We start from the raw sequence: 25,703 nt of genomic DNA, 5'->3' as shown, positions 1-25,703 counted from the left end.
TTCTTCTTCTTCTTCTTCTTCTGTGTTCGTGGGCTGCAACTCCCACGTTCACTCTTATGTACACGAGTGGGCTTTTACGTATATGACCGTTTTTACCCCGCCATGTAGGCAGCCATCCTCCGCTTTTTTTTTGGCGGGGGGGGGAGGGGGTGCGGGGGGGGGGGGGGGGGGAGTATGCTGGGTATGTTCTTGTTTCCATAACCCACTGAATGCTGACATGGATTACAGGATCTTTAATATGTGTATTTGATCTTCTGCTTGCGTATACACACGAAGGTGGTTCAGGCACGAGCAAATCTGCACATATGTTGACCTGGGAGATCGTAAAAATCACCACCCTTCACCCACCAGGCGCTGTCGCCATGATTCGAACTGAGAAACCTCAGATTGAAACTGTTCAATGCTTTAACCACTTGGTTATTGCGCCCGTCTGACGGACATTTCAAATAAACAGTCAAAGAAAACATGACTACTTAATTAATGGACTTCATAAAACGGATGTCGATAATTTCCTAAGAGAAACAATATAGATACTGAATATAAAAAGTCACCATCACCAAAATTATGTAAAACTGAGGGCAAAGATGTTATAAAATCTGCCATCCCTAACATTCCGTGGCAACAGCTAAACAGTGGGAAATGTACAGCATTTGTTAAAAGACCACGAAAACAATGCAGTTCGACATGAAGCTGAGTGCATACACAGAGAAACAGATTCACCATACAAGGAGCAACAGATTCACCATACAAGGAGGAACAGATTCACCACACAAGGAGGAACAGATTCACCATACAAGGAGCAACAGATTCACCATACAAGGAGGAACAGATTCACCACACAAGGAGGAACAGATTCACCATACAAGGAGGAACTGTGACAGATTCGCCACACATGTCAACTCTGTGCTCCAAAATACATTATACAGGGTCAGCCCCACTTTACAGGAGTGGACCCACAGACAGCTCCATTCCAATATTTTTGACTCACTTGTGTAAACAAAGTGAGTCTATGTTTTAACCCGGTGTTCGGTTGTGTGTGTGTGTGTGTGTGTGTGTGTGTGTGTGTGTGTCCGTGGCTTTAACATTGAGATTTTCTCTGCAAATACTTTGTCAGTTGACACCAAATTTGGCATAAAATAGGAAAAATTCAGTTCTTTCCAGTCATCTTGTTTAAAACAATATTGCACCTCTGGGTTGGGCACAAAATTTTTTTTTAAAGAAGACTAATTATATGCAAACTGCATTTACTGTTATATTTATATTTTTTGTGTTCTCTAAACTTGGCACTTTGACCTCTTATTCTGACACAACAACAAGAGGAGTCATTATTATAATTTTTTGTTCAAACAGGAACTTCTTTTGCTAAGCATGGAATTTTTTAATTTTATTTTGCAAACGTTTTGGTGCAGATAGTAAAAAAGGGAAATTACTCTGTAATTAATGCTAGGGGACTTAATTTATCACAAGCGAGTCTTGAAGGCCTTGCCTCTCTTGTTTAACTTGAACTTGTGGTTCTTGAAGCCTTTTCTAAGGCCTGTTCAAATTTGATCTACTACTTGCATGCGTGGCGATATAGGTCTCACTGTCCTACCTATTCATACTGCGCAAGCAGGATTGTATAATGTCGGAAGGTTTGCCCAGTGGGCATCCAGTCTGGTCTTAATTTAAAAGTGTTGACTGTTGGTGCTATAACTACATGGTCTCGGGAAGGTTAGTTACTTCAGTCCAGCTGTTGATGACACGTTCTGCAAAGTAGTTACTTCTGATGAACGAAAGGCTATATCGAGTCCCTCTGTTTTAGAACCCTTGAAACAAAGACAGTGGCAGAAAACTCAAGATGACATTACAACTACGCTATTTCCATAACGCTGAGTTCAGTTCAGTTCAGCCTCGTTCAGGAGGCGTCACTACGTTCGGACAAATCCATATACGCTACACCACATCAGACGGTCTGCTAAGCAGATGCCTCACTGAGTGACCTGAGCAGCGTAACCCAATGTGTTCAGTCAGGCCTTGAGAAAAAAAAAGAAGAAAAAAAAGGTAAAAGGTCATAATGGATACATCATTAAATTAGATAATGCTGAACGAGTCAGGGAAAAGGCTTGGTTATCAATCCGCTTACGAAAAAAAAAAAAAAAAAAAAAAAAAAAAGAGAGAAAAAAAAGTTGCCCGCTGAATGATGATTAGACTGAAGTTTTCTGATGCAGAATTTGTGGAAGTGGTTCAGTCTGCTTTTTAGCCTCGTGGAAGTACACTCTTGCACAGTTTGATGCTGATTAAAGTTCACTTCAGAGAGCGTAAAAAAGCCTAGAGACTCTCTCTCTCTCTCTCTCACTCTGTGTGAGAGAGAGAGAGAGAGAGAGAGATTAAAAAAGCTCTGGGTAAAAAATATACATATATGTATGTCTGAGAGAGAGAGAGAGAGAGAGAGAGAGAGAGAGAGATCTAAAAAGCCCCGGGTCAATCTAGAAAGGGAGTGGGGTTTGGGGTTTTTTTTTCCCCGCAATTTATGTGGAGTTATCTGTTCCTTGGCAAATCACGTGGGTGCACGCCCTTTGGTCGAGCTCGGCGACAGACGCAAAGTGCGTTGTTTGACCGTGGTGTTGAACGATCGGAAGGCTGTTGATTTGGCACTGTCTTCAACACTTGTTATCCTCACGATGGCCAGCTTTGGAAAGGTAGGCAGCATTATCTTCACAAATGTCGTTACAAAAGAAAGCAGCAGTTTTTCGTGTCAGTCAGTGTCGGTGCAGAATTCTCTTCCGAAAGTTGTGCAGACGACACAAACAGTGCAAGAATATGAGTTATCAACAAAGACTTACATACTTGAATCTACACTCACTAAAAGGTGGAAGAGAAAGAGGAGATTTGATTGAAACTTATAAGATATTAAATAACATAAATGATCTAAATGCAAGACATATCTTTAGAATGTTGGACTATGATAGTACAAGGAACTCAGTAAAGAAAATTTGTTTACAACACTGCAACACCAACATTAGAAAAAATTCATTGGCTAACCGAATTGCACAAACATGGAATGCATTGCCAACCGAAGTTAAACTTCCACAAAATACTAACACATTCAAAAATCACCTTGACACCAACACCATCTTAAAAGAATTTTTTTTTTATCATGATGAATAAAACAAAGTTTCTTTCAGAAGTGTACATGCGTACCCCGCCCAGCAACAACAAACAAAAGAAGAAGAAAATAAATAAAATATAATGGAAGAAGTGAAGATGAAGATTCAGTGGGGACATAAAAAGGCCGAGAGGTCTAGGCAGATGGCTTGCCACTCCATATATATATATATATATATATATATATATATATATATATATATATATATATAATACTACAATGAATCAGCGAATGAAGAAAAGTTGAAAAGTCATAAGATCTATGCTTTACATAAGCAGAACACTGTAGTGACTCGTGATTTTGCACTTGTGTCATTTGGCTGGCTGTGCATACACACACATACACGCGCTTGTATGCGTGCGCACTCACACACACACACACACACACACACACCCCTTGCCACTGACTCAGAGACAGTGTAACCTGATGCCTGTTACTTGCACAACCAAAAACAGGCATGAATTTATTCTTTTTTTAAAATACATACACCGTTGACATATGTATTTAAATACATATATACATATATGTAGGAAAAGAAGGGTATCTATTGTATTGTATAGTATTGCATTGTATTATATTACTCTTTTGTCACACCAGATTTCTCTTTGTCAGGTCTCCCCAGGGAGAGATCGTTACTGCAGTGAGAGTGCTACGCTTTTTTTCTGCCAGCAAGTGTCATCGTTTCCCTGTCAAAGTGGATTTTTCAACAGAAGTGTGCCAGTCACATCTGTTTTGTTGCCGTATGTTCTCTTACATGGGCTAAGTGCATGCTGAACATTGGACCTCAGTTTGTCGTCTCCTCTGAATGACTAATGGCTGTGCCAGCTGATGGTCATAAGTTTTGATATTAAGGTGAAATTAATAGTGGACAGGTGTGTTTATGGATTGAACAAGTTAACACTGAGTCATTAGATGTCTGCAATGTTCAAGAATAGAAGGGAGGAAAAAAGATGTTTTGATCTTAGGATTTAAGTCACACACACATATACAATACACACAAGAAAAGAAAAGTTTACATCAAGATATTAACAGTGATGTGGATAAATTATATGAATCATCACATTAAAAAAAGCACAAAATATCACACACACACACACACACACACACACACACACACACACACACACACACACACATAACCCCCATACCCCAAACCCCCACCCTCACACACACATGAGGGAAAATAAGTTTACACGAAGACAATAGAATACATAAAAAAGGACAGAATACCCCCCCACCCACCCCCCACCCCACACACACACATAACCTTCACACCCCAAACCCCCACCCTCACACACACATGAGGGAAAATAAGTTTACATGAAGACAATAGAATACATAAAAAAGCACAGAATACTCCCCCCCACCCCCTCACACACACACACATACGCACGCGTGTGTGTGCGCGCGCGCACACACACACACACACACAATCAGGGGAAAAAATTTTACAAGACAATAATACTAATACAGATTGTAATTATATGAATCATCACATCAGAAAAACACAAAATTTGAAACACACACACACACACACACACACACACACACACATGATAAAAAAAAAGTTTACACCAAGACAATAATAATAATACTTCACATTAAAAAAAGCATTGAATATCACACGCGTGCGCACACACACACACACACACACACATCCATGCACGCACACACACACACACACTCAGTGTCCAAGAAAAGACCTTGAACTGTAACATGCCATAGGTGCCACTGTAGCTAACACTGTTGCTTTGACACCCATCAGGAAACATGCACCGATGTTAAAGGTGCAGCTGTACCCACACAAGTGCTTTTGTACTTTCACAAGTACTTTGACTCTGCAGGGCCAAAGCAGTTTTCAAAAAGTGCACCGTCATTGAAACCTGTTCCCCACAGCCCTAAGGTCCTGGTGAAAAAAAAAAGAAAAAAAAAGGATCTGGTGACATCACTGCACAGACGCGTGTCAGGTGCACACAGATGGCTGTGGAGTGGTGGCCCAGTGGTAATGTGTTCACCCAGGGAGCAAGACTATCTGAGGGCACAGGATCGAATTCCACACTCGCCAGCATCTTCTCCCCCTCCACAAGACCTTGAGTGGCTGTCTGCTTACCATTCATTCGGATGAGACGATAAACCTAAACCGAGGTCCATGTGTAGCGTGTAGTTAGCACATATAAAAGAACCCATGGAAACGAAAGGTTTGTCCCTGGAAAAAAATTGTGCAGAAAATTTAACTTTTGACAGGAAAACAAATACACCTGCAGGCAGAAAAAAGAAAGAAAAAAAAAAGAGTGGAACAGGACAGTAGTGATACATTCTCCCTGGGGAGAGCAGCCCAAATTTCACAGAGAGAGACACGTTTTATGGCAAAGAGGAGTGAGGCAATACAGTACACAACAGTACATGAATGCTCACTGTCAGCTTTTCAGCTGCAAGCTGAAGCAAAACGAGAGGGATCAGTGTTAGGTGCCTGTGAAGAGAGTGGTGAGGGGCATGTAGAGTGCAAGCAAGGTATAGGACACCAGGGTGGCAAGGGAACAGAAACTGCTTCTTGGTCTGACTTAGGTGTGTTGTCCCCCACACCCTCCCTGTTCTTTTTCATGTCTGTGCTTTTTTTTGCTTTTTTTTTTTTTAGAGTAATTTTTTTTTTTTTGGGGGGGGGTATTGTTTGTGTATGTGCAGAATATATACTGCCCTCTTTTACACACACACACACACACACACACACACATACACACACACAGAGATAGACACACACACACACACACACACACACACTACACCACACCACACCACACCACACCATACCACACTACACCATACCAACATACCACACACACACACACCACACTACACCACACCACACCAACATACCCCCCCTCCCACACACACACACACACACACATGTATGTGCAAGTATCGTTGTGTACATACACCAGTGTTTGCATTTTGGGTGTGTATGTTTGTTCACAAAGGGGTATGTGTGCAGGTGCAGACATTTGGATACATGCATGCATGAAGACACAAGTTCCAACCTGACACATATAATCATGTCTTGTTTTGTGTGTGTGTGTGTGTGTGTTCCTGAATGCATGTGTGTGTGTGTTCCTGAATGAGTGTGTGTATGTGTGTGTGTGTGTGTGGTCCTGAATGTGTGTGTGTGAAAACATGTTTGTGTGCATGTACACACCATCCATTCCATACAGTCACCCTTTCATTAAGCATCCAATTTACACCTCACAATGTCTGATTTTTTTTCTTTTCATATTTCAGATGGTTGCAGATATGCGAGCAGTGTTCCGCTCAGGGCGGACTCGAAACTATGAGTGGCGTATGGGTCAGCTGAGGGCTTTGCTCAAATTGCTTGAAGACAATGAGAGTAAACTGACTGATGCTCTGTATGAAGACCTCCATAAGGTAGGAAGATGGCAAGGTTGTTAGGTGTGTGTGTGTGTGTGTGACTGTGCGTGTGAATATAAGTGTGAATGTGTGTTTGTGTGTGCTTGTGTTGCAGTTTTGTTTTATTCTAGATGTAACAAAAAGTGGATAGAAGCAAATAAAGTGCAAAATTTGCATCCTTACTAATATCAGAAGAGTATGTGTATCATAATAACTCTGTAACTTATGAAGTAAACCCAAGTGTGACTCAGCTCAAGAGAAATAATAATCGTTGTTGCTTTTATTGTTATTCCCGCTCATGAAAGTGCGACAGTCTGTGCTCTTTAACATGGTTATTGTTCATAATCATATGGCTGCATCTTTGTAGTATTCAGACTGATTCATGATGCTTATGAGCGTATGAGTGCAAGAATATTATTGTATTACATTTTACATTTTGTCACATCACGTTTCTGTGTGTGAAATTCTGGCGGCTTTCTCCATGGAGAGCGTGTTGCAATGCAGTGCCACCCCCTTTTTTTTTTCTTTCTTTTTTCCTGCAAGTGTATTTGTTTCCCTATGTTGCAGGTTATGTTATCAGTTTCTGAATCTGTCTGTCTCTGTTGTGTTCATTCCTATTGTTTATTCATTTATTTTGGCTGTCTGTTTCTCTCACTCTCTCTGCCTTTGCTGCTCTATCTGTCACACTGAGTCTGTGTCTGTCTGTGTTTCTCTCTGTCCCACTCTGTACTTACACCTATATGTTTTTCTCTTGATATTTTTTTTAAAACTGCTCTTTAGTTTTAGTTGTTTTTTTTTTGTTGTTTTTCGTATAGAATATTTCATGTTGAGTTTTGGAAATACATATGATAGATTAGGAACATTGACTGTTAGAAGCGGACCTGTGGCCTAGCGCCGTGTAGCGGTAACGTGCCTAACGAAGAAGCAAGTGTTGACAGGTTCGATTCCCACATCACATTTTTACTTCCACTAGACCTTGATTGGTGGTCTGGGTGCTAGTCTTTTGGATGACATGATTAACTGAAGTCCTGTGCACAACATGCACTTAACTCATGTAAAAGATCCCATGGCAAAAAAGGGTTGTTCATAGCAAAATTCTGTTGAAAAAATACTCTTTGAGAGTAAAACAAAACACTTGCAGACTGAAAAAAAAAGGTAAAAAAACAACAAAGGTTGGTGTTGCACTGTGGTGATGTACTTTTGCCGAGGAGAGCAGCCTGAATTTCACACAGTGAAATCTGTTTTGAGATAATAACTGTAAGAATGCAGTACAATGCACTGCAGTGTAATGCAATGCAATATAGTGGAAAACAACACAATACAAAAAATGCAATGCAATGCAGTGCAATGCATTGCCATAGCATACCATACCATACCATACCATACCATACCATACCATACCATACCATACCATAATACAATAAACACAACACAACAACGCAACACAACGCAACACAATAAATCAACAATTTGCATTGAAATTTGAATGGTGGGTTTGTGTGATGTGTGTGACTGGCAGCACAAGATGGAGTCGATGGTGATGGAGATCAATTTGATCAGAAGCGACATTGTGCTGGCTCTGAACAACCTGTCGGACTGGATGAAGCCCCAGAAAGTGAGTGGATCTTGTTCTTGAGGCCGTAATCAGGGATACTTTACTGTAAACCACTAGTGCAGACTCCAGCAGGGAGTCCGATTCCTGTCCTGTGCAAACTACTATCCGCCTATGCGGAGAAAACGAAAGTAGCTACGGCCGTCAAAGATTCAAAGAAATCTAATCCATTTGCCTCTTTTTGGGGTGTGGAGGATACAGTTACAATACAGAAACATTTAATCACAACTTAAGTAAAAAAAATTCACCGAAACAAGCAGCACACACACACACACACACACTAAAAGGGTGATTCTTGCATTTGGGGAGAGAGAGATACACAGGTTAATGTATAGCCAGGTGCGTGTGTGTGTGCACACATTCACATGCTTGCTTGAACACTTACTTAAATATATGCACATTCATGCACTTGACACACATACACCGACACACACACATGAATGCATATATATGCATGCACACATACACATTCATGCATAGATGCATGCGCATGCACACACAAACACACACACACACACACACAAACAAACATGCACATGCACATGCACATTCAAGTACACTCTGACACACTAATGCAAACAAACGAATTTACACACCATTGTGATACACACACACACACACACACACACACACACACACGCACATGCACTGACATACCTATATATATATATATATATATATATATATATATATATACACATACATATATACACAATCACTGAGTCACTCACTCTCTGATACATCTGTGCTAGCTTCCTCGTTGCAAACTATTGATCATGTAAGCACATCCTGTATCACACACCTTCCCTTACCTCCTCTCCCTCCACTCTCCCTTCCCCAAATCTCCAACCCACCTCCACACATATCATCACATACATGTATCCCACCCATACAGCAGACACCACCCCCAACCCCACCCCACACGCACAGACAGACAAACACGCATGTACACTTGCACAAACACACACGCATATCACACACACACATCACACACACGCACACACATACACACACGCACGCACACGCGCGCGCGCACACACACACACACACACACACACACACACACACACACACACATACGTCATACACATCACACAAACTTACAAAATCAATTAGTACAGAAAAAAATGACTGCCGAACACATTGAATAGGGTGAAAGGGAAAACAAAAGGCATATCTGTTTGCTCATCTCATGACCCTGGTGAAAACAAAATTCCATTTAATGTGGATCAGGTGCAGAAGGGTTATTCTGGTTAACTCTCATTCCACTCCAGGTACGAGTTAACTCATACCATGATTACTTCCCCCATGGACCAGGTACGAGTATTATCATACAAACACACTATTCTAATTTCACTCATTCTTGCTTGGTACAGTTGGCACTCTAAACGTTTACGGATTCTGGAAGCATGAAAACGTAAACTTTGTTTGACCAGTTCAATGACAATTCTCCATCATTTGTAATCGCTTTAGTGAACCACCATGTTGTTTTTTTTCTGCAGTGGTCTCACGTAGTGGAGGTCCAGGGGACTTTCAATCTGAGGGTCCTGGGTTCGAAATCTCGGTAACGGCGCCTGATGGGTAAAGAGTGGAGATTTTTCTGATCTCCCAGCTCAATATATGTGCAGACCTGCTTGTGCCTGAACCCCGTTCATGTGTATACGCAAGCAGAAGATCAAATACACATGTTAAAGAGCCCGTAATCCATGTCAGCGTTTGGTGGGTTATGGACACAAGAACATACCCAGCATCCACATCCCCGAAAACGGAGTATGGCTACCTACATGTGAAAAAAACCATCATACACGTAAAAGCCCACTTGTGTACATACGTGTGAACATGGGAGTTGTAGCCCTCTAACGAAGAAGAAGAAAACAGAATTCCGTTTCATGTGGACCAGGTGGAGAAGGGTCTGATCTACAAGATGGACAATGCCTACATCCGCTACGAGCCTCTGGGGGTGACGCTGGTGCTGGGAGCCTGGAACTACCCTGTTCAGCTGGTGCTGCTGCCCCTGGTTGGTGCTGTGGCTGCCGGTACGATATGGGCAGGGGAAGAAGTGTGTTTGTTTCCTTACAGTACAGTACACTGGAAGGGTGGGGTGGACAGAGGAGGGTGGGCAGGGGAGGAAGTGTGTTTCCGTTCAGTACTGAACAGTACAGTACAGTGCAACACAACACAACACAACATGGCTCAGTGGCAGGGTGGCATGGGCAGGGGAGAAAGTGTGTTTGTTTCTGAACAGTACAATACAGTACAATACAATACGATACAATGGCAGGGCAGTACAGTACAGTATGATATAATGGCAGGGCAGGGTATACAGGGGAGGAAGTGTGTTTGTTTCTGTACAGTACAGTACAGTACGATACAATGGCAGGGCAGTACAGTACAGTACGATACAATGGCAGGGCAGTACAGTACAGTACGATACAATGGCAGGGCGGGGTATACAGGGGAGGAAGTGTGTTTGTTTCTGTACAGTACAGTACAGTACAGTACAGTACAGTACAGTACAGTACGATACAATGGCAGGGCGGGGTATACAGGGGAGGAAGTGTGTTTGTTTCTGTACAGTACAGTACAGTCTCTGATTTCTACAGTTTTTGTTTTACATGACTTCGCATTGAAACAAACAATGTTGAACAGATTGTCTGAATTAACTTTGGATAGAGGGGGTGAGAGGAACATATATCAAATAGTTGTGGTGGCAGCAAACAGTCTGTCTTGCCTGTTAAGTTGTGGTTGAGATGAGATTGTTGTTGTTGTTTGGGCAAATAATGGTTTGTTTAATCACTGTTTAATTCCACACACATTACCTGGCCCACTAGTGCAGACACCAGCATGGGTTTGACTTTGAGTCTTGTCCTGTTTCAGTTTCAAGGCCGTGTCAAAGCATGCAGACTGGTCTATTTTACTTTAAGCTACACCACATCTGCTGTAAATAAAACAAACAAACAAACAAAAACAAAAAAAGGAGAAAAGAAAACCCAAAACAAAGCAGCACAGATGTCTGATCTTTGCCTGAACCTAACACAGTGATCAGGCCTTGTGCCCTGACAGGTGCAACATACCAAACTAGACAGGGGTGATGAAAGGAAAACATGTACGTCCAGTTGCCTCCTCCTCCTTATTACCTCCCTTCCGTTTATGTAGGACGCAGCCTCTTTACCAGCAGCCATCTTCCCTTTCTGTCCCTTGTGTCATTTTAAGGTGATGCATGTTTTCTGGTTTTCCACAATCCATACAGGTTTGTTGGTCTGCTTTAGTGAGCCATGGAAATGGTGGTGTCGAAGACTGTCATTGTCCACATAACGTCATTCATCCTAGAAAAAGGTCACTGCTGGTTGAAAATTTACTTAAGAAATTATCTTTTAAAATTATGGTCTTTTGTGTTTCTTGTCCTTTTGCGTATTTATTGGAGGGGGTGGGTGGGTGGTGGTGGTGGCGGTGGTGGTGGTGGTGAGGTAGGAATGTCCATTTTAGGGGAGGGGGGATATATCTCCTGATGTGTTCCAGTGTGTGTGTGTCTGTCTGTGCACTGCAGGGAACTGCTGCATCCTGAAGCCGTCAGAACTGGCAGAGAACGTGGCAGTTCTTTTGGAGGAGCTCATCCCCAAGTACATGGACCAGGTGAGTACCTGGCAGGTGAAGTGGACCAGGTGTGGTAGGTGAACTGGACAAGGTGTGGTAGGTGAAGTGGACCAGGTGTGGTAGGTGAAGTGGACCAGGTGTGATAGGTGAACTGGACTAGGTGTGGTAGATGAAGTGGACCAGGTGTGGTAGGTGAACTGGACCAGGTGTGGTAGGTGAACTGGACCTGAACTGGTCTAGGTGTGGTAGGTGAAGTGGACTACATGTGGTATGTGAGAAGGACCAGGTATGATAGGTGAACTGGACCAGGTGTGGTAGGTGAACTGGACCAGGTGTGGTAGGTGAAGTGGACTAGATGTGGTAGGTGAACTGGACCAGGTGTGATTGATGAAGTGGACCATGTATGGTAGGTGAAGTGGACCGGGTGTGGTAGGTGAACTGGACCTGAACTGGATCAGGTGTGATAGATCAAGTGGATCAGGTATGGTAGGTGAAGTGGACCAGGTGTGGTAGGTGAACTGGATCAAGTGTGGTAGGTGAATTGGACCTGAACTGGATCAAGTGTGATAGATGAAGTGGATCAGGTATGGTAGGTGACTAGGTGTTGTAGGTGAAGTGGACCAGGTACCGCAGGTAAACTGGACCAGGTGTGGCAGGTGAACTGGACCAGGTATGTTAGGTTAACTGGTTCAGATGTGTTGGGTTACATTGTACTGGAAGGTGAACTGGACCAAGTGTGATGGGTTACACAGCCCAGCTAGGTATCATATGGGTTAACTGGTCCAGGTGTGGTAGGTAACATGATTCTGGTTGTTTCTTTGTCTATATGTGAAGGATTTCATGGCCCAATCTTGTGGTTTAACTGGGCCAGGTGTGTCAGGTAAAAGGCCCAGGCAGGCATCTGGTGGGCTAATGGGCCATATTTATGTGGTTAAATGGCCCAGGCAGGAATATGGTTTGTTAACTGGGCCAACTGTGTTGGGGTAAATGGCTCAGACTGACATCTTGTGCGTTAACTGGGCCATGTGTTTTAGGTTAAATGGCCCAGACTGGCATCTGGTGGGTTAGGTAGGCCAGGTGTGTTGGGTTATGGGGACCAGGTTGGTTGATGCCTGGTGTGTTAACTGAAGCAGGTGTTAAGTAGTGGGCAAACAGGTCGAGGTGTGTTGGGTTGTAACACCGTGCCCCAGGCAGAAAACTGATAGGTCAGTTTAGACAGTTGTGGGGGTCAGCTGGACCAGGGGTGACAGATTATATCATGCAGGTACATACCTACTAAGTGAACTGGCCCCATATGTGGTTGGTCGGGTGGTGCAGGTAAGGTTAAGGTGGGTCAGCTGATTCAGAGATTTTATTCCTTTTTTTTTTTCTATTTTACCTTACCCAGGACTGCATCAAGGTGGTGAACGGAGGGGTGCCAGAGACCACAGCTCTCCTGGCAGAGAAATTCGACCACATTTTCTACACGGGCAGCTCCGGCGTGGCTCGCATTGTGATGGCTGCCGCTGCCAAGAACCTCACACCTGTCGTTCTGGAGCTGGGCGGAAAAAGGTGATGTCCTGAAATTCCAGACGTCGTCACTGACGTGGAGGGGGGGCCCAGTGGTAACGTGCCAGGGAATCATCAGTGCACAGGATCGAATCCCTCTTACAGAGGAAGGTGGCTGAATGGTTAAGACACTCGTCTTCCGATACAGAAAGTCTGTGAGGGTGTGGGTTTAAATCCTGCTCTTGCCCTTTTCTCCGAAGTTTGACTGGAAATACCAAACTGAGCTTCTAGTCATTTGGATGAGACGATAAATCGAGGTCCCTTGTGCAGCATGCACTTGGCGCACTGAAAAAGAACCCATGGCAATGAGAGTGTTGTCCTCTGGCAAAATTCTGAAGAAGAAACCCACTCTAATAGGTACACAAACATATAAGCATGCACTCAAGGCCTGACTGAGTGCGTTGGGTTATGCTGCTGGTCAGGCATCTGCCTAGCAGGTGTGGTGTAGCATATATGGATTTGTCTGAACACACTGACGCCTCATGAGAAACTGAAACTGAAAAACTTGAGTCGAACATGTGCTAGTATTTTCTCTCCAACCACCAGATTTTGTGTGAAAAATGAACGAATCGAGGGTGCCAAGTCGAATCGAGTACACAGAATGTAAGAATACAATAAACACAAGCCGCATGCAGCAAAATAAGGCCAAATGAATACGCTTAATAGCCAAAAAAAGCGTAAGACAAGACGGAGCATAAACCTGACAAGATGGCGTGGAGAGCCTTGGCCAAAGGAATGATTCAACGCTTATAGATTTTAGAAGCGTTTGATTGGCTGAGAGCGGGCCGGGCCAGGACTGCTCGTCTTTTCACTGTTAGCCGCGCGAAATTTGGCCAAGCAGAGCAAACCGATAGGCCTAGTTTGCATCAGTTTAACATGCTAAGTATATGTAACACCAAACATGGAGTATAATACAAACTCCTCCTATTTCTTTTTTTTTCTTTTTTTTTTTACCAGCTGAAAAAGACAGAAAATCATGCTTTTTGTGACATTTGCATCTATACCTTTACATGCAGTGAATTTATTTTATTTCTACCTTTGTGCTTTAATGTTTTTACTTGTTCGTCTGTTAATTAGATGTTATTACCTGTGACATCTGCATCAGCAAATTAATCACTTTTGTATATGTACAATGATAAAGTTGTGTTTCTCTGTTCTCTTGATGTCCGCTATTTGTTTCTCACTTCAGTCATGTCTCTGTATGTGCATAAGTATTTGTGTGTGTGTGTGTGCTGGGTGGAGTGAGTGTGTGCATGTGTATGGATATGAATGTGTGAATGCCTTCGTTTTATTACTTTTTACGATGTTAAGATGATGATGGTGATTATCATTCATAGTAGTAGCAGTAGATGTAGCAGTGTTAACACAATTATTATTGTTGTGTCGTTGTCGTTAATGTTGTTATTGTTGTCACAAGGACAGATTGGAAGACTGGGCGATGCCTAAAATCTTTATCCTTGAGTAATAAAGTTTTTGAATCTTTAATCTTAGTCACTGAGCCAGACTGAGTGAACTTCTCCCTCAGAGTGGAGACATCCACCACGTCCCTCCAACAACAGTCCCTCTTGAACTCGCCGACACTGAAGACATTGACAGGACTCAACCCAAGCACAGAAGTGGAGGGGTATCGAAACTGAGGTCACCATGAGAGCAGGGCATGAAAGGCCATATGATTTGGGGCTTTTCCTGTGTGATGTGTTTCAGCTGCCTCCCTCTCCCTCCCTCTCCCCTCTCTCTCTCTCTCTCTCTCTCTCTCTCTCTCTCTCTCTCTCTCACTCTCTCCCTCTCTCTCCCCCCTCCCTCCTCTCCATCTCTCTCTCCCCCACTCTCTCTTCCTACTTCCCTCCCTCCGTCTCTCCCTCCTCTCCCTCTCTCCTTCCCTCCCTCCCTCTCTTCCTCTCTCTCTCTCCCCCTCTTTCCCTCTCTCCCTCCTTCCCTTCCTCTCTCCTTCCCTCCCTCCCTCTCTCCCCCCCCCCCTCTCCCTCCCTCTCTTCTTCCCTCCATCCCTCTCTCCTTTTCAACCTCTCTCCCTGTCTTCAACCAAGTACGAACCTCTCTCCCTTCCTCCCTCCCTCTCTCCCTCCCAATCTCCCTTTCATGTGCCGTGACGTTTTTTTTTTCATTCTTCTTTCTTTTATCTGTGAGTGTGTTGTGACGTATTTTTCATTCTTTTATCTATGACGTGTGCTGTGACGTTTTTTCATTCTTCTTTCTGCTAGCTGTGACGTGTGCCGTGACGTCAACTATTGACATCATTAGCAAAAAAAAAACATGGCTGCTGAAGAAGGAGCATCAGAGCTCCGAAAGCTCAAAATGGTGTTTTCGTGTTCTTTTTTGATAATATATATATATATATATATATATATTATGGTTTGTTTTGGTGGTTTTCAGCCCAGTGTACGTGGACTCGGGTGTGGATCTGTCAGTGGTGGCCCGACGTTTGATGTGGGGGAAGTTCTGTAATGCCGGTCAGACCTGTGTCGCTCCGGACTACGTCATGTGTACCAAGGACACACAGGTGTGTTGTGTGTGTGCTTGTGATGTGTATGTGTACGATGTGTGTGTATGTGTTGTGCATGTGTGTGTGGTGTGTGTGTTTTAGTATGTGTGTGTGGTGTGTGTGTGTGGTGTGTGTGTGGGGGGGGGTGTGTGTGTGACTGTATCGCACTTATGTCATGTATACCAAGGATATACAGGTGTGTGTGTGTCATGTATACCAAGGATATATAGGTGTGTGTGTGATGTGTGTGTGCGTGTGTGTGTGCGGTGTGTGTGAGACTGTTGCATCTTTATCATGTGTAGCAAGGACATAACAGCTATATGTGTGTGATGTGTTTGTGTGTGGTGTGTATGGGTGTGTGTGTGTGTGTCTGTGTGTGTGTGTGTGTGTGTGTAAGCACAGCCCTTTGATGATAATGGGTGAAAGGAATGTTGATATTGGTAGTCATCTGCTTGTAGTAAAAAGAGATTGCTCTCCTTTTATTTGTTATTGTTAAATGTTTGTTTCATTTTGTAATGCCTTGTGTTGTTTATGTGTTGTGGAGCTAGTATTTTAACCGTTCAGTTATTTAGTATTCTTTTACTTAACATGTTTTTTGCTGTTGTACCTAGCCAGCATGATTTTATTTTTTAAGGAGAGACTGGTCTTCTTCTTCTTTACCCATATGCACAAGTGGGCTTTTATATGTATCACCATTTTTACCCCAATATGTAGTCAGCCATGATCTGTTCTTAGGGATGTGCATGCTGGGTATGTTCTTGTTTCCATAACCCACCAAACACTGACATGGATTACAGGATCTTTAACATGTGTATTTGATCTTGTGCTTGCGAAAACACATGAGGGGTGTTCAGGCATCAGATCGGTCTGCACATGACTATGATTATGCTGACCTGGGAGATCAGAAAAATGTCCCCCCCCTTTACCCACCAGGTGGGCTGAAATGAGGGATCGAACTCAGGAACGGGTGAGAATCTGGCGCTCTAACCACTCGGCCACCACACCCACCAGAGGCTGGTCCAGAACTGTATTTAGTTATTTACAGCCAGGACTTTCTTGGGCAATGGCATTTCTACAAAGTTTTGTTATTATAGCCGTTGTCACCATTGTTGTTGTTCTTCTCCCATCAAGTTGTTTCGCATTAGACACTCATTTGCCAATACAGAGGGTCTGTAAGAGACTGGGTTTGAATCCCACTCTTGCCCTTTCTCCCAAGTTTGACTGGAAAATCAAACTGAGCATCTAGTCATTTGGATGAGACAATAAACCAAGGTCCTGTGTGCAGCACGCACTTGGGGCACTAGAAAAAGAATGTGTGGCAACGAGAATGTTGTCCTGTGGCAAAATTCTGTACTAGAAATCCATTCTAATTGGTGAACAAATATATGTGCATGCATTCAAGGCCTAAGTGCGTTGAGTTGTGCTGCTTGTCAGGCATCTGCCTAGCTGATGATGTGTAGCGTATATGGATTAGTCTGAACGCAGTGATGCCTCCTTCAGCAATTAAAACTGAAACTGTTTCGCATGTCGTTATTCATAAAGTTGTAGCCAGAAGTCGTCTTTGTTTTCAGGAGAAACTGATAGACACGCTGAAAGAACTGATACCAGAGTTCTACTCCAGCAATCCACAGGCGTCGGACAGCTATGGACGCATCATCAACGAGCGACATTTCAAGTGAGTGGTGGCTGTGTAGAGTTTAATGACCTGCAGGCTGATGCAAATAAAGTCAGCTTTTTTGAGGGGTGTGGTGGTGTTCTGGTGGTGTCTGTGTTGGGATCTCAGGTTTTGTATGTTTAGGTTTGCTGTCTGTGTGTATTTGTATGTTTAGGTTTGCTGTCTGTGTGTATTTGTATGGCTAGGTTTGCTGTCTGTGTGTATTTGTATGGCTAGATTTTCTGTCTGTGTGTATTTGTATGTTTAGGTTTGCTGTCTCTGTGTATTTGTATGGCTAGGTTTGCTGTCTCTGTGTATTTGTATGGCTAGGTATGCTGTCTCTGTGTATTTGTATGGCTAGGTTAGCTGTGTATTTGTATGGCTAGGAATGCTGTGTGTGTGTATTTGTATGGCTAGGTTTGCTGTCTGTGTAAATATTTGTATGGCTAGGTTTGCTGTCTGTGTATTTGTATGGCTAGGTTTGCTGTCTGTGTGTATTTGTATGGCTAGGTTTGCTGTCTGTATGGCTAGGTTTGCTGTTTGTGTGTATTTGTATGGCTAGGTTTGCTGTCTGTGTGTATTTGTATGGCTAGGTTTGCTGTCTGTATGGCTAGGTTTGCTGTCTGTGTGTATTTGTATGGCTAGGTTTCCTGTCTCTGGATATGTATGACTAGGTTTCCTGTCTCTGTATATGTATGACTATTTGCTGTCTGTGTGTAATTGTATGACTTGGTTTGCTGTCTCTGTGCATTTGTATGGCTAGGTTTGCTGTCTCTGTGTATTTGTATGGCTAGGTTTGCTGACTGTGTATTTGTATGGCTAGGTTTGCTGTCTGTGTGTATTTGTATGGCTAGGTTTGCTGTCTGTATGGCTAGGTTTACTGTCTGTGTATTTGTATCACTAGGTTTCCTGTCTCTGTCTATGTATGGCTAGGTTTGCTGTCTCTGTATGGCTAGGTTTGCTGTCTCTGTATGGCTGGGTTTGCTGTCTGTGTGTAATTGTATGACTTGGTTTGCTGTCTCTGTGCGTTTGTTTGGTTTGCTGTCTCTGTATGGCTGGGTTTGCTGTCTGTGTGTAATTGTATGACTTGGTTTGCTGTCTCTGTGCGTTTGTTTGGCTAGGTTAGCTGTTTGTGTGCATTTGTATGGTTAGGTTTGTTGTCTGTGTGTATTTGTGCTAGGTTTGCATTCTCTGTGTATTGTGTCACTAGATTTGCTGTCAGTGTGATGACAACTTGGACTCGTTTGTGGGCTGTTACTGTACATAAAGTTGTTCTTTTTTCTCACTCTTTTCATGTCCCTCTCTCTCTCTTTTTTTTTCTCTTTTTTTTCCTTGTGGCTGTGTTCGTCTCTGTTCATCTTTCTTTGTCCTTGCTCTTTCTCTCACTCTGTTGTTCCCATGTGACTCACTTCTCAGGCTTTTTAATTTTTTGTGTGTTTTTCTTTGTCAGTGTATGTCTGTGAGTGTGTGTGTGTGTCTATGTGTGTCTCTGTGTGGGTCTGTCTGTTTTGGTGTTTGTTTTGTATGCATGGTCATGTGTGTGTGTGTGTGTGTGTGTGTGTGTGTGACAACCAGACCTGTGCACACAATACACACGGCTCAGAATCAGTATAACAAACAGCCCTACACGCAGAAAAAATACAGCTGAGAATTGGTGTAACAACCAGCCCTGTGCACACAATTCACACTGCTCAGAATCAGTATAACAAACAGCCCTACACACACAAAAAAAATACGGCTCAAAATCGGTGTAACAACCAGCCCTGTTCACACAATACACATGCTCAGAATCGTTGTCGGTCAACAGGAGAGTGCGGAAGCTGATGGAGGGAGCCAGTGTGGCCGTTGGAGGGGAGGTGGACGAGGGGGAGAGGTACATCGCACCCACCGTGCTGCGAGACTGCCAGCCGACTGATGCCGTCATGCAGGAAGAGGTGACCTCTGTGACCAATGACCTTTCTCTGACCTATGAACTCCCAGTGACCCATGACCTCTTTATGCAACCCATGAGGGGCCGCTTATTGACCAGTGACCCTTCTCTGACCTATGACCTCCCAGTGACCTGTGACCTCTTTCTGCAACCCACAGACCGCTAAGGGACCAGTGACCTCTCTAACCTGTGACCTCCCAGTGACCTATGACCTCCCTCAGTGACCTGACTTCTCAGTGACCTCTGACCTCTTTCAGACTTCTCTCAGTGATCTATTATCTCTCAGTAACCTCTGACTTCTCTCAATGACCTATGACCAGTGTGTGACCTCTGACATCTCTCAGTGACCTTTGACCACTCTCAGTAAGCCTGTGACATCTCTCAGTGACCTATGACTTCTGTCAGTGACCTGTGACCTCTCTCAGTGGCGTATGACCTCTCTCAGTGACTGGTGAGACCACATGTTGATTGATGACAAAACTGTGCGGGTGTTGGGGCGCTGAATGAGAAAGGGACAGCATGTCCATGGGTTTGTGACGTCTTTGTTCTGGCGTTCTGTGGGGGAGAGTTGAGAGAAAGAGAAAGTGTAGTTCTTTTTGTGTGTGTCAGATTTGGTGTGTGTGTGTGTGTGTGTAAAGGGGAAAGTGTGTGTAATCATGAGAGAAGAGAGAGGGAAAGTGTGTGTGCTTTTAAAAAATCTTGGTTGGTGGAGAAGAGTGGGGTGAGGGAGAAGAGTGTGTGTGTGAGAGAGAGAAGAGAGAGGGAATGTGTGAATGTGTGTGAACCACATGTGTGTGTGTGTGTGTGTTGTGTGTGCGTGCGTGCATGTGTGTGTTCACTAGTGTGTGTGAGAGGGAGCGTGCGTGCAAGCATGTGTGTGCAGTGAGTTGTGACGTACGTACCGTGTCTTTGCCAGGTGTTCGGCCCTCTGCTGCCCATCATGCCTGTCAAGGATTACATGGAGGCTGTGGAACGCATCAACAACGGGTAACTTGCATGCATGCGAGCACACACACACACACACACACACACACATTCACATGGATTTCCCATTGTTCTGTCATAGACTGGTAACCTCTCCGGTGTCTCAAATAAGGCTGGACTCTTTCAAGATGAAGTTATCGGCTGTAGCTATTTCCGTTTTCTCCGCATAGGCGGGTAGTAGTTTGCACAGGACAGGAATCAGACCCCTTTGTCGGCAGTCAGTGGCTGGGATGGATCAGGCTGTGGAAGTGCACTTCACGTGCCTGCAGGTCACTGAGTCTCATTCTGTGGTGGAATTCCTAATGGAAGAGGGTTTCCATGGGGAAAATTTTTGCTGAAGGTTCTTTAGTGAGAAAGGGGACCAGATCGATGACAGGCCTCTGGCAGTGTGTGGTGCGCACTAAGTCTGGGATGGAGGAAAGTGGCTGTAAAATAATAAATAAAAAACTGTTTCCGCTGGAGCTGGAACCCAGGACCTTCCGCGTGTCAGGCGGATGGTTGCCAGCAAAAGAGGGCGCTAGCTAGCAGGACAAAGGTTACCTACTTCCGGGAGGTTATCGGCCGTAGTACTTCCGTTTTCTCCGCATAGGCGGATAGTAGTTTGCACAGGACAGGAATGTCAGAACCCTGCTGGAGTCTGCACTAGTTGGGTCACGGGAAGTATGTTATTTAAACGTAATTTTAGATAGAAAATTTCCTTTTGTTTCAGTGTCAAACGATTGTCGGGTTACTTCCAAAGTGATGTGAAGTTAGAACATTTTCAGAACTAAACGTAAAAGAAATAATGTCCAACCAATTACTGTTGACTAAATTGCTGAATCCCTGTTACATAGTCCAGTGGGGGGACAATAAAGAGATTCACGGATTGAGGATGGTATAATGTTGATGGTGTAAAAAAAAACAACAACAAAACAACTTGACATTTTTTTATTCCAGAGAGAAGCCGTTGGCACATTTTCTCCAACAACGGATGTTTTTTTTTCGTGTGCTAATGTGCACGCTACAAGTGTTGACATGATTTCAGAGAGAAGCCGCTAACAGTGTGTATGCTACACATTATTTCAGAGAGAAGCCACAGGCGATGTACATTTTCTCCAACTCCTCTCTTGTTGCCATGGGTTCTTTTACATGCATGCTACACGTGATTTCAGAGAGAAGCCGCTAACAGTGTGTATGCTACATGTGATTTCAGAGAGAAGCCACAGGCGATGTACATTTTCTCCAACTCCTCTCTTGTTGCCATGGGTTCTTTTACATGCATGCTACATGTGATTTCAGAGAGAAGCCACAGGCGATGTACATTTTCTCCAACTCCTCTCTTGTTGCCATGGGTTCTTTTACATGCATGCTAAATTTGATTTCAGAGAGAAGCCACTGGCGATGTACATTTTCTCCAACTCCTCTCTTGTTGCCATGGGTTCTTTTACATGCATGCTACATGTGATTTCAGAGAGAAGCCACTGGCGATGTACATTTTCTCCAACTCCTCTCTTGTTGCCATGGGTTCTTTTACGTGCATGCTACACGTGATTTCAGAGAGAAGCCACTGGCGATGTACATTTTCTCCAACAACTGGAACCTGGTTCGGACCATGAAGGAAAGAACCAGCAGTGGAGCCCTCGTCGTCAATGACACTGTCGTGCATGGCGGACGTAGGTTTTTGGGGGGCTGGTTTCTGTCTGTCTGTCTGTCTTTACATTTTGAAAGTCTGGTTAGTCGTAATGGTGTGTGTTGGGGAGGAGAGGGGTAGAAGAGGGTTGCGATTGCATGTGTTTGTGTGTGTGAGTGTTTGAGGAGGTGGGGGAGGGTGGTGGTGGTGCCAGTGTGTGGTTATGTGAGTGTGTGTGTGTGGTTTTGTTTATGTGTATGTGTATATGGATGTGTGTATGTCTGTGGTTGTGTGTGTGTGGTTGGTTGTTTGTGAGTGTCTTTCTGTGTGTGTGTGTTTTGTGTTAGAGTGTGTGTGTATGTATGGTTCATGTGAGTGGGTGTGTATGAGAGATAATGTGAATGTGTGTGTGTGTGTGTGTGTGTGTTTGCATTCATGTTTACATGTATGTGGGGATATCATTACTACCATGCAACACCAAAAAGAAATCATTGTGTATTTTGGCCTGTTCCTTTCTCAAGCCACAGGGGTACACATCAGAGTAGACAGTTTGACTTTCTGTTCACTGTCTTCAGATCAGCATTTGCATGCTTGCTAGTGCCTCTGTCCTCTTGATGAATGCACACTCAAAAGTAATACTTTCCATTTCAACATTTTTTGGAAGTTATCGGAACAGATTGCCGATAGAAAATAAAACATTCAGTTTGTTCCGTCGTTTCTTCAGAAATGAAATGAGAGAGAGGGAGGGATTTTGATTAACGTGCTTTCACAAACACTGGTGATTGTAGACATTTTGTCTGAATATTGAATTTTCTTGAATGTTATTTAAAAATAAATAGGAAAGGTAGAAGAGGAGGGGGTTTGAATGGTGAGTTGGGGGAAGCAGGGTCAATGGAGTCTGAAATCAAAGATTAATATTTCTTCTTCTTCTTCTTCTTCGTTCATAGGCTGCAACCCCACATTCACCCGTATGTACACAAGTGGGCTTTTATGTGCATGACCGTTTTTGCCCCGCCATGTAAGCAGCCATACTCTGTTTTTGGGGGTGTGCATGCTGGGTATGTTCTTGTTTCCATAACCCACCGAATGCTGACATGTATTACAGGATCTTTAACGTGCGCATTTGATCTTCTGATTGCATATGCACATGAAGGGGGTTCAGGCACTAGCATGTCTGCACATATGCTGACCTGGGAGATCAGAGAAATCTCCACCCTTTACCCACTAGGGGCCATTACCGAGATTCAAACCCAGGACCGTCAGATTGAAAGTCCAACGCTTTAACCATTCGGCTATTGCGCCCATGGATGAATATTTGAAATGCGTAGATTTACAATTAAAAAAAATTATTTATAGGACTTTGTAAAATGGAGGTTGTTAATTTGTCATTAGAAAGAAATGATAACGAAAGTAAACACTTATTAATTTTTTTTTATATAAAAGATATGTTAACAGTAACTTCACAACAATAACAAACACACATGATATTTGGGCAGTATTTTGTTTGTAATGAATTGCATGAAAGTTGGAAAATGAAATGATTATTGTGTGTGCTTTTCAGTTTGTACACAGGTAGGATAGTTGTTTTCAGTGTGTACGCAGGTGTGATTTTTGTTTACAGTGAAAACACAGGTGTGATTGTTCTCAGTGTGTACACAAGTGTGATTATTGTGTGTGGTGTATACAGAGGTGTGGTCATGTGCAGTGTATACACAGGTGAGATTGTTGTTCTCAGTGTGTACACAGGTGTGATTGCTGTTCTCACTGTGTACAAAGGTGTGATTGTTCTTCTCAGTGTGTACACAGGTGTGGTTGTTGTTCTCACTGTGTACAGTTTCAGTTTCAGTATCAGTAGCTCAAGGAGGCGTCACTGCATTCGGACAAAACCATATACGCTACACCACATCTGCCAAGCCAAGCAGATGCCTGACCAGCAGCGTAACCCAACGCGCTTAGTCAGGCCTTGAGTGTACAAAGGTGTGGTTGTTGTTCTCACTGTGTACACAGGTGTGGTTGTTGTTCTCAGTGTGTACACAGGTGTGGTTGTTGTTCTCAGTGTGTACACAGGTGTGGTTGTTGTTCTCACTGTGTACAAAGGTGTGGTTGTTGTTCTCACTGTGTACAAAGGTGTGGTTGTTGTTCTCAGTGTGTACACAGGTGTGGTTGTTGTTCTCAGTGTGTACACAGGTGTGGTTGTTGTTCTCAGTGTGTACACAGGTGTGGTTGTTGTTCTCAGTGTGTACACAGGTGTGGTTGTTGTTCTCACTGTGTACAAAGGTGTGGTTGTTGTTCTCACTGTGTACAAAGGTGTGGTTGTTGTTCTCAGTGTGTACAAAGGTGTGATTGTTCTTCTCAGTGTGTACACAGGTGTGGTTGTTGTTCTCACTGTGTACAGTTTCAGTTTCAGTATCAGTAGCTCAAGGAGGCGTCACTGCGTTCGGACAAAACCATATACGCTACACCACATCTGCCAAGCCAAGCAGATGCCTGACCAGCAGCGTAACCCAACGCGCTTAGTCAGGCCTTGAGTGTACAAAGGTGTGGTTGTTGTTCTCACTGTGTACACAGGTGTGGTTGTTGTTCTCAGTGTGTACACAGGTGTGGTTGTTGTTCTCAGTGTGTACACAGGTGTGGTTGTTGTTCTCAGTGTGTACAAAGGTGTGGTTGTTGTTCTCACTGTGTACAAAGGTGTGGTTGTTGTTCTCAGTGTGTACACAGGTGTGGTTGTTGTTCTCAGTGTGTACACAGGTGTGGTTGTTGTTCTCAGTGTGTACACAGGTGTGGTTGTTGTTCTCAGTGTGTACACAGGTGTGGTGGTTGTTCTCAGTGTGTACACAGGTGTGGTTGTTGTTCTCAGTGTGTACACAGGTGTGGTTGTTGTTCTCAGTGTGTACGCAGGTGTGATTTTTGTTTACAGTGAAAACACAGGTGTGATTGTTCTCAGTGTGTACACAAGTGTGATTATTGTGTGTGGTGTATACAGAGGTGTGGTCATGTGCAGTGTATACACAGGTGAGATTGTTGTTCTCAGTGTGTACACAGGTGTGAAGGTTGTTCTCAGTGTTTACACAGGTGATTGTTGTTCTCAGCATATACACAGGTGTGATTGTTGTTCTCACAGGTGTGATTGTTGTTCTCAGTATGTGCACAGGTGTGATTGTTCTTCTCAGTGTGTACACAGGTGTGATTGCTGTTCTCACTGTGTACAAAGGTGTGATTGTTCTTCTCAGTGTGTACACAGGTGTGATTGCTGTTCTCACTGTGTACAAAGGTGTGATTGTTCTTCTCAGTGTGTACACAGGTGTGATTGTTGTTCTCAGTGTGTACACAGGTGTGGTTGTTGTTCTCACTGTGTACACAGGTGTGGTTGTTGTTCTCAGTGTGTACACAGGTGTGGTTGTTGTTCTCAGTGTGTACACAGGTGTGGTTGTTGTTCTCACTGTGTACACAGGTGTGGTTGTTGTTCTCAGTGTGTACACAGGTGTGATTGTTCTTCTCAGTGTGTACACAGGTGTGGTTGTTGTTCTCACTGTGTACACAGGTGTGGTTGTTGTTCTCAGTGTGTACACAGGTGTGATTGTTCTTCTCAGTGTGTACACAGGTGTGATTGCTGTTCTCACTGTGTACACAGGTGTGATTGTTGTTCTCAGTGTGTACACAGGTGTGGTTGTTGTTCTCACTGTGTACACAGGTGTGGTTGTTGTTCTCAGTGTGTACACAGGTGTGGT

At 43.6% G+C, this 25,703-nt stretch overlaps 1 protein-coding gene across 4 annotated transcripts in view; it reads left to right on the top strand.

Moving 5' to 3' along the window:
* The first annotated feature begins 2,551 nt into the window (after window positions 1-2,551).
* LOC143288543 (aldehyde dehydrogenase family 3 member B1-like) overlaps window positions 2,552-25,703 on the top strand; it is a 40,207-nt gene continuing 17,055 nt past the window's right edge. For all 4 annotated transcript variants that reach the window (XR_013056114.1, XM_076597135.1, XM_076597136.1 and 1 more), the window contains exons 1-11: window positions 2,552-2,678; window positions 6,419-6,562; window positions 8,064-8,159; window positions 10,057-10,192; window positions 11,704-11,789; window positions 13,138-13,301; window positions 15,690-15,816; window positions 17,370-17,473; window positions 19,260-19,386; window positions 20,299-20,369; window positions 21,903-22,018. Coding sequence is in view for 3 of the 4 variants with exons in the window: in XM_076597135.1 (XP_076453250.1) it covers window positions 2,661-2,678; window positions 6,419-6,562; window positions 8,064-8,159; window positions 10,057-10,192; window positions 11,704-11,789; window positions 13,138-13,301; window positions 15,690-15,816; window positions 17,370-17,473; window positions 19,260-19,386; window positions 20,299-20,369; window positions 21,903-22,018 (1,189 nt within the window). In the remaining variant the exon portion in view is untranslated. The remainder of the gene's footprint in view (window positions 2,679-6,418; window positions 6,563-8,063; window positions 8,160-10,056; window positions 10,193-11,703; window positions 11,790-13,137; window positions 13,302-15,689; window positions 15,817-17,369; window positions 17,474-19,259; window positions 19,387-20,298; window positions 20,370-21,902; window positions 22,019-25,703) is intronic.

The sequence above is a fragment of the Babylonia areolata genome, chromosome 12 (assembly GCF_041734735.1).
Source record: "Babylonia areolata isolate BAREFJ2019XMU chromosome 12, ASM4173473v1, whole genome shotgun sequence".
NCBI lineage: Eukaryota > Metazoa > Mollusca > Gastropoda > Neogastropoda > Buccinidae > Babylonia > Babylonia areolata.
This window is presented reverse-complemented; position numbering and strand designations above follow the sequence as displayed.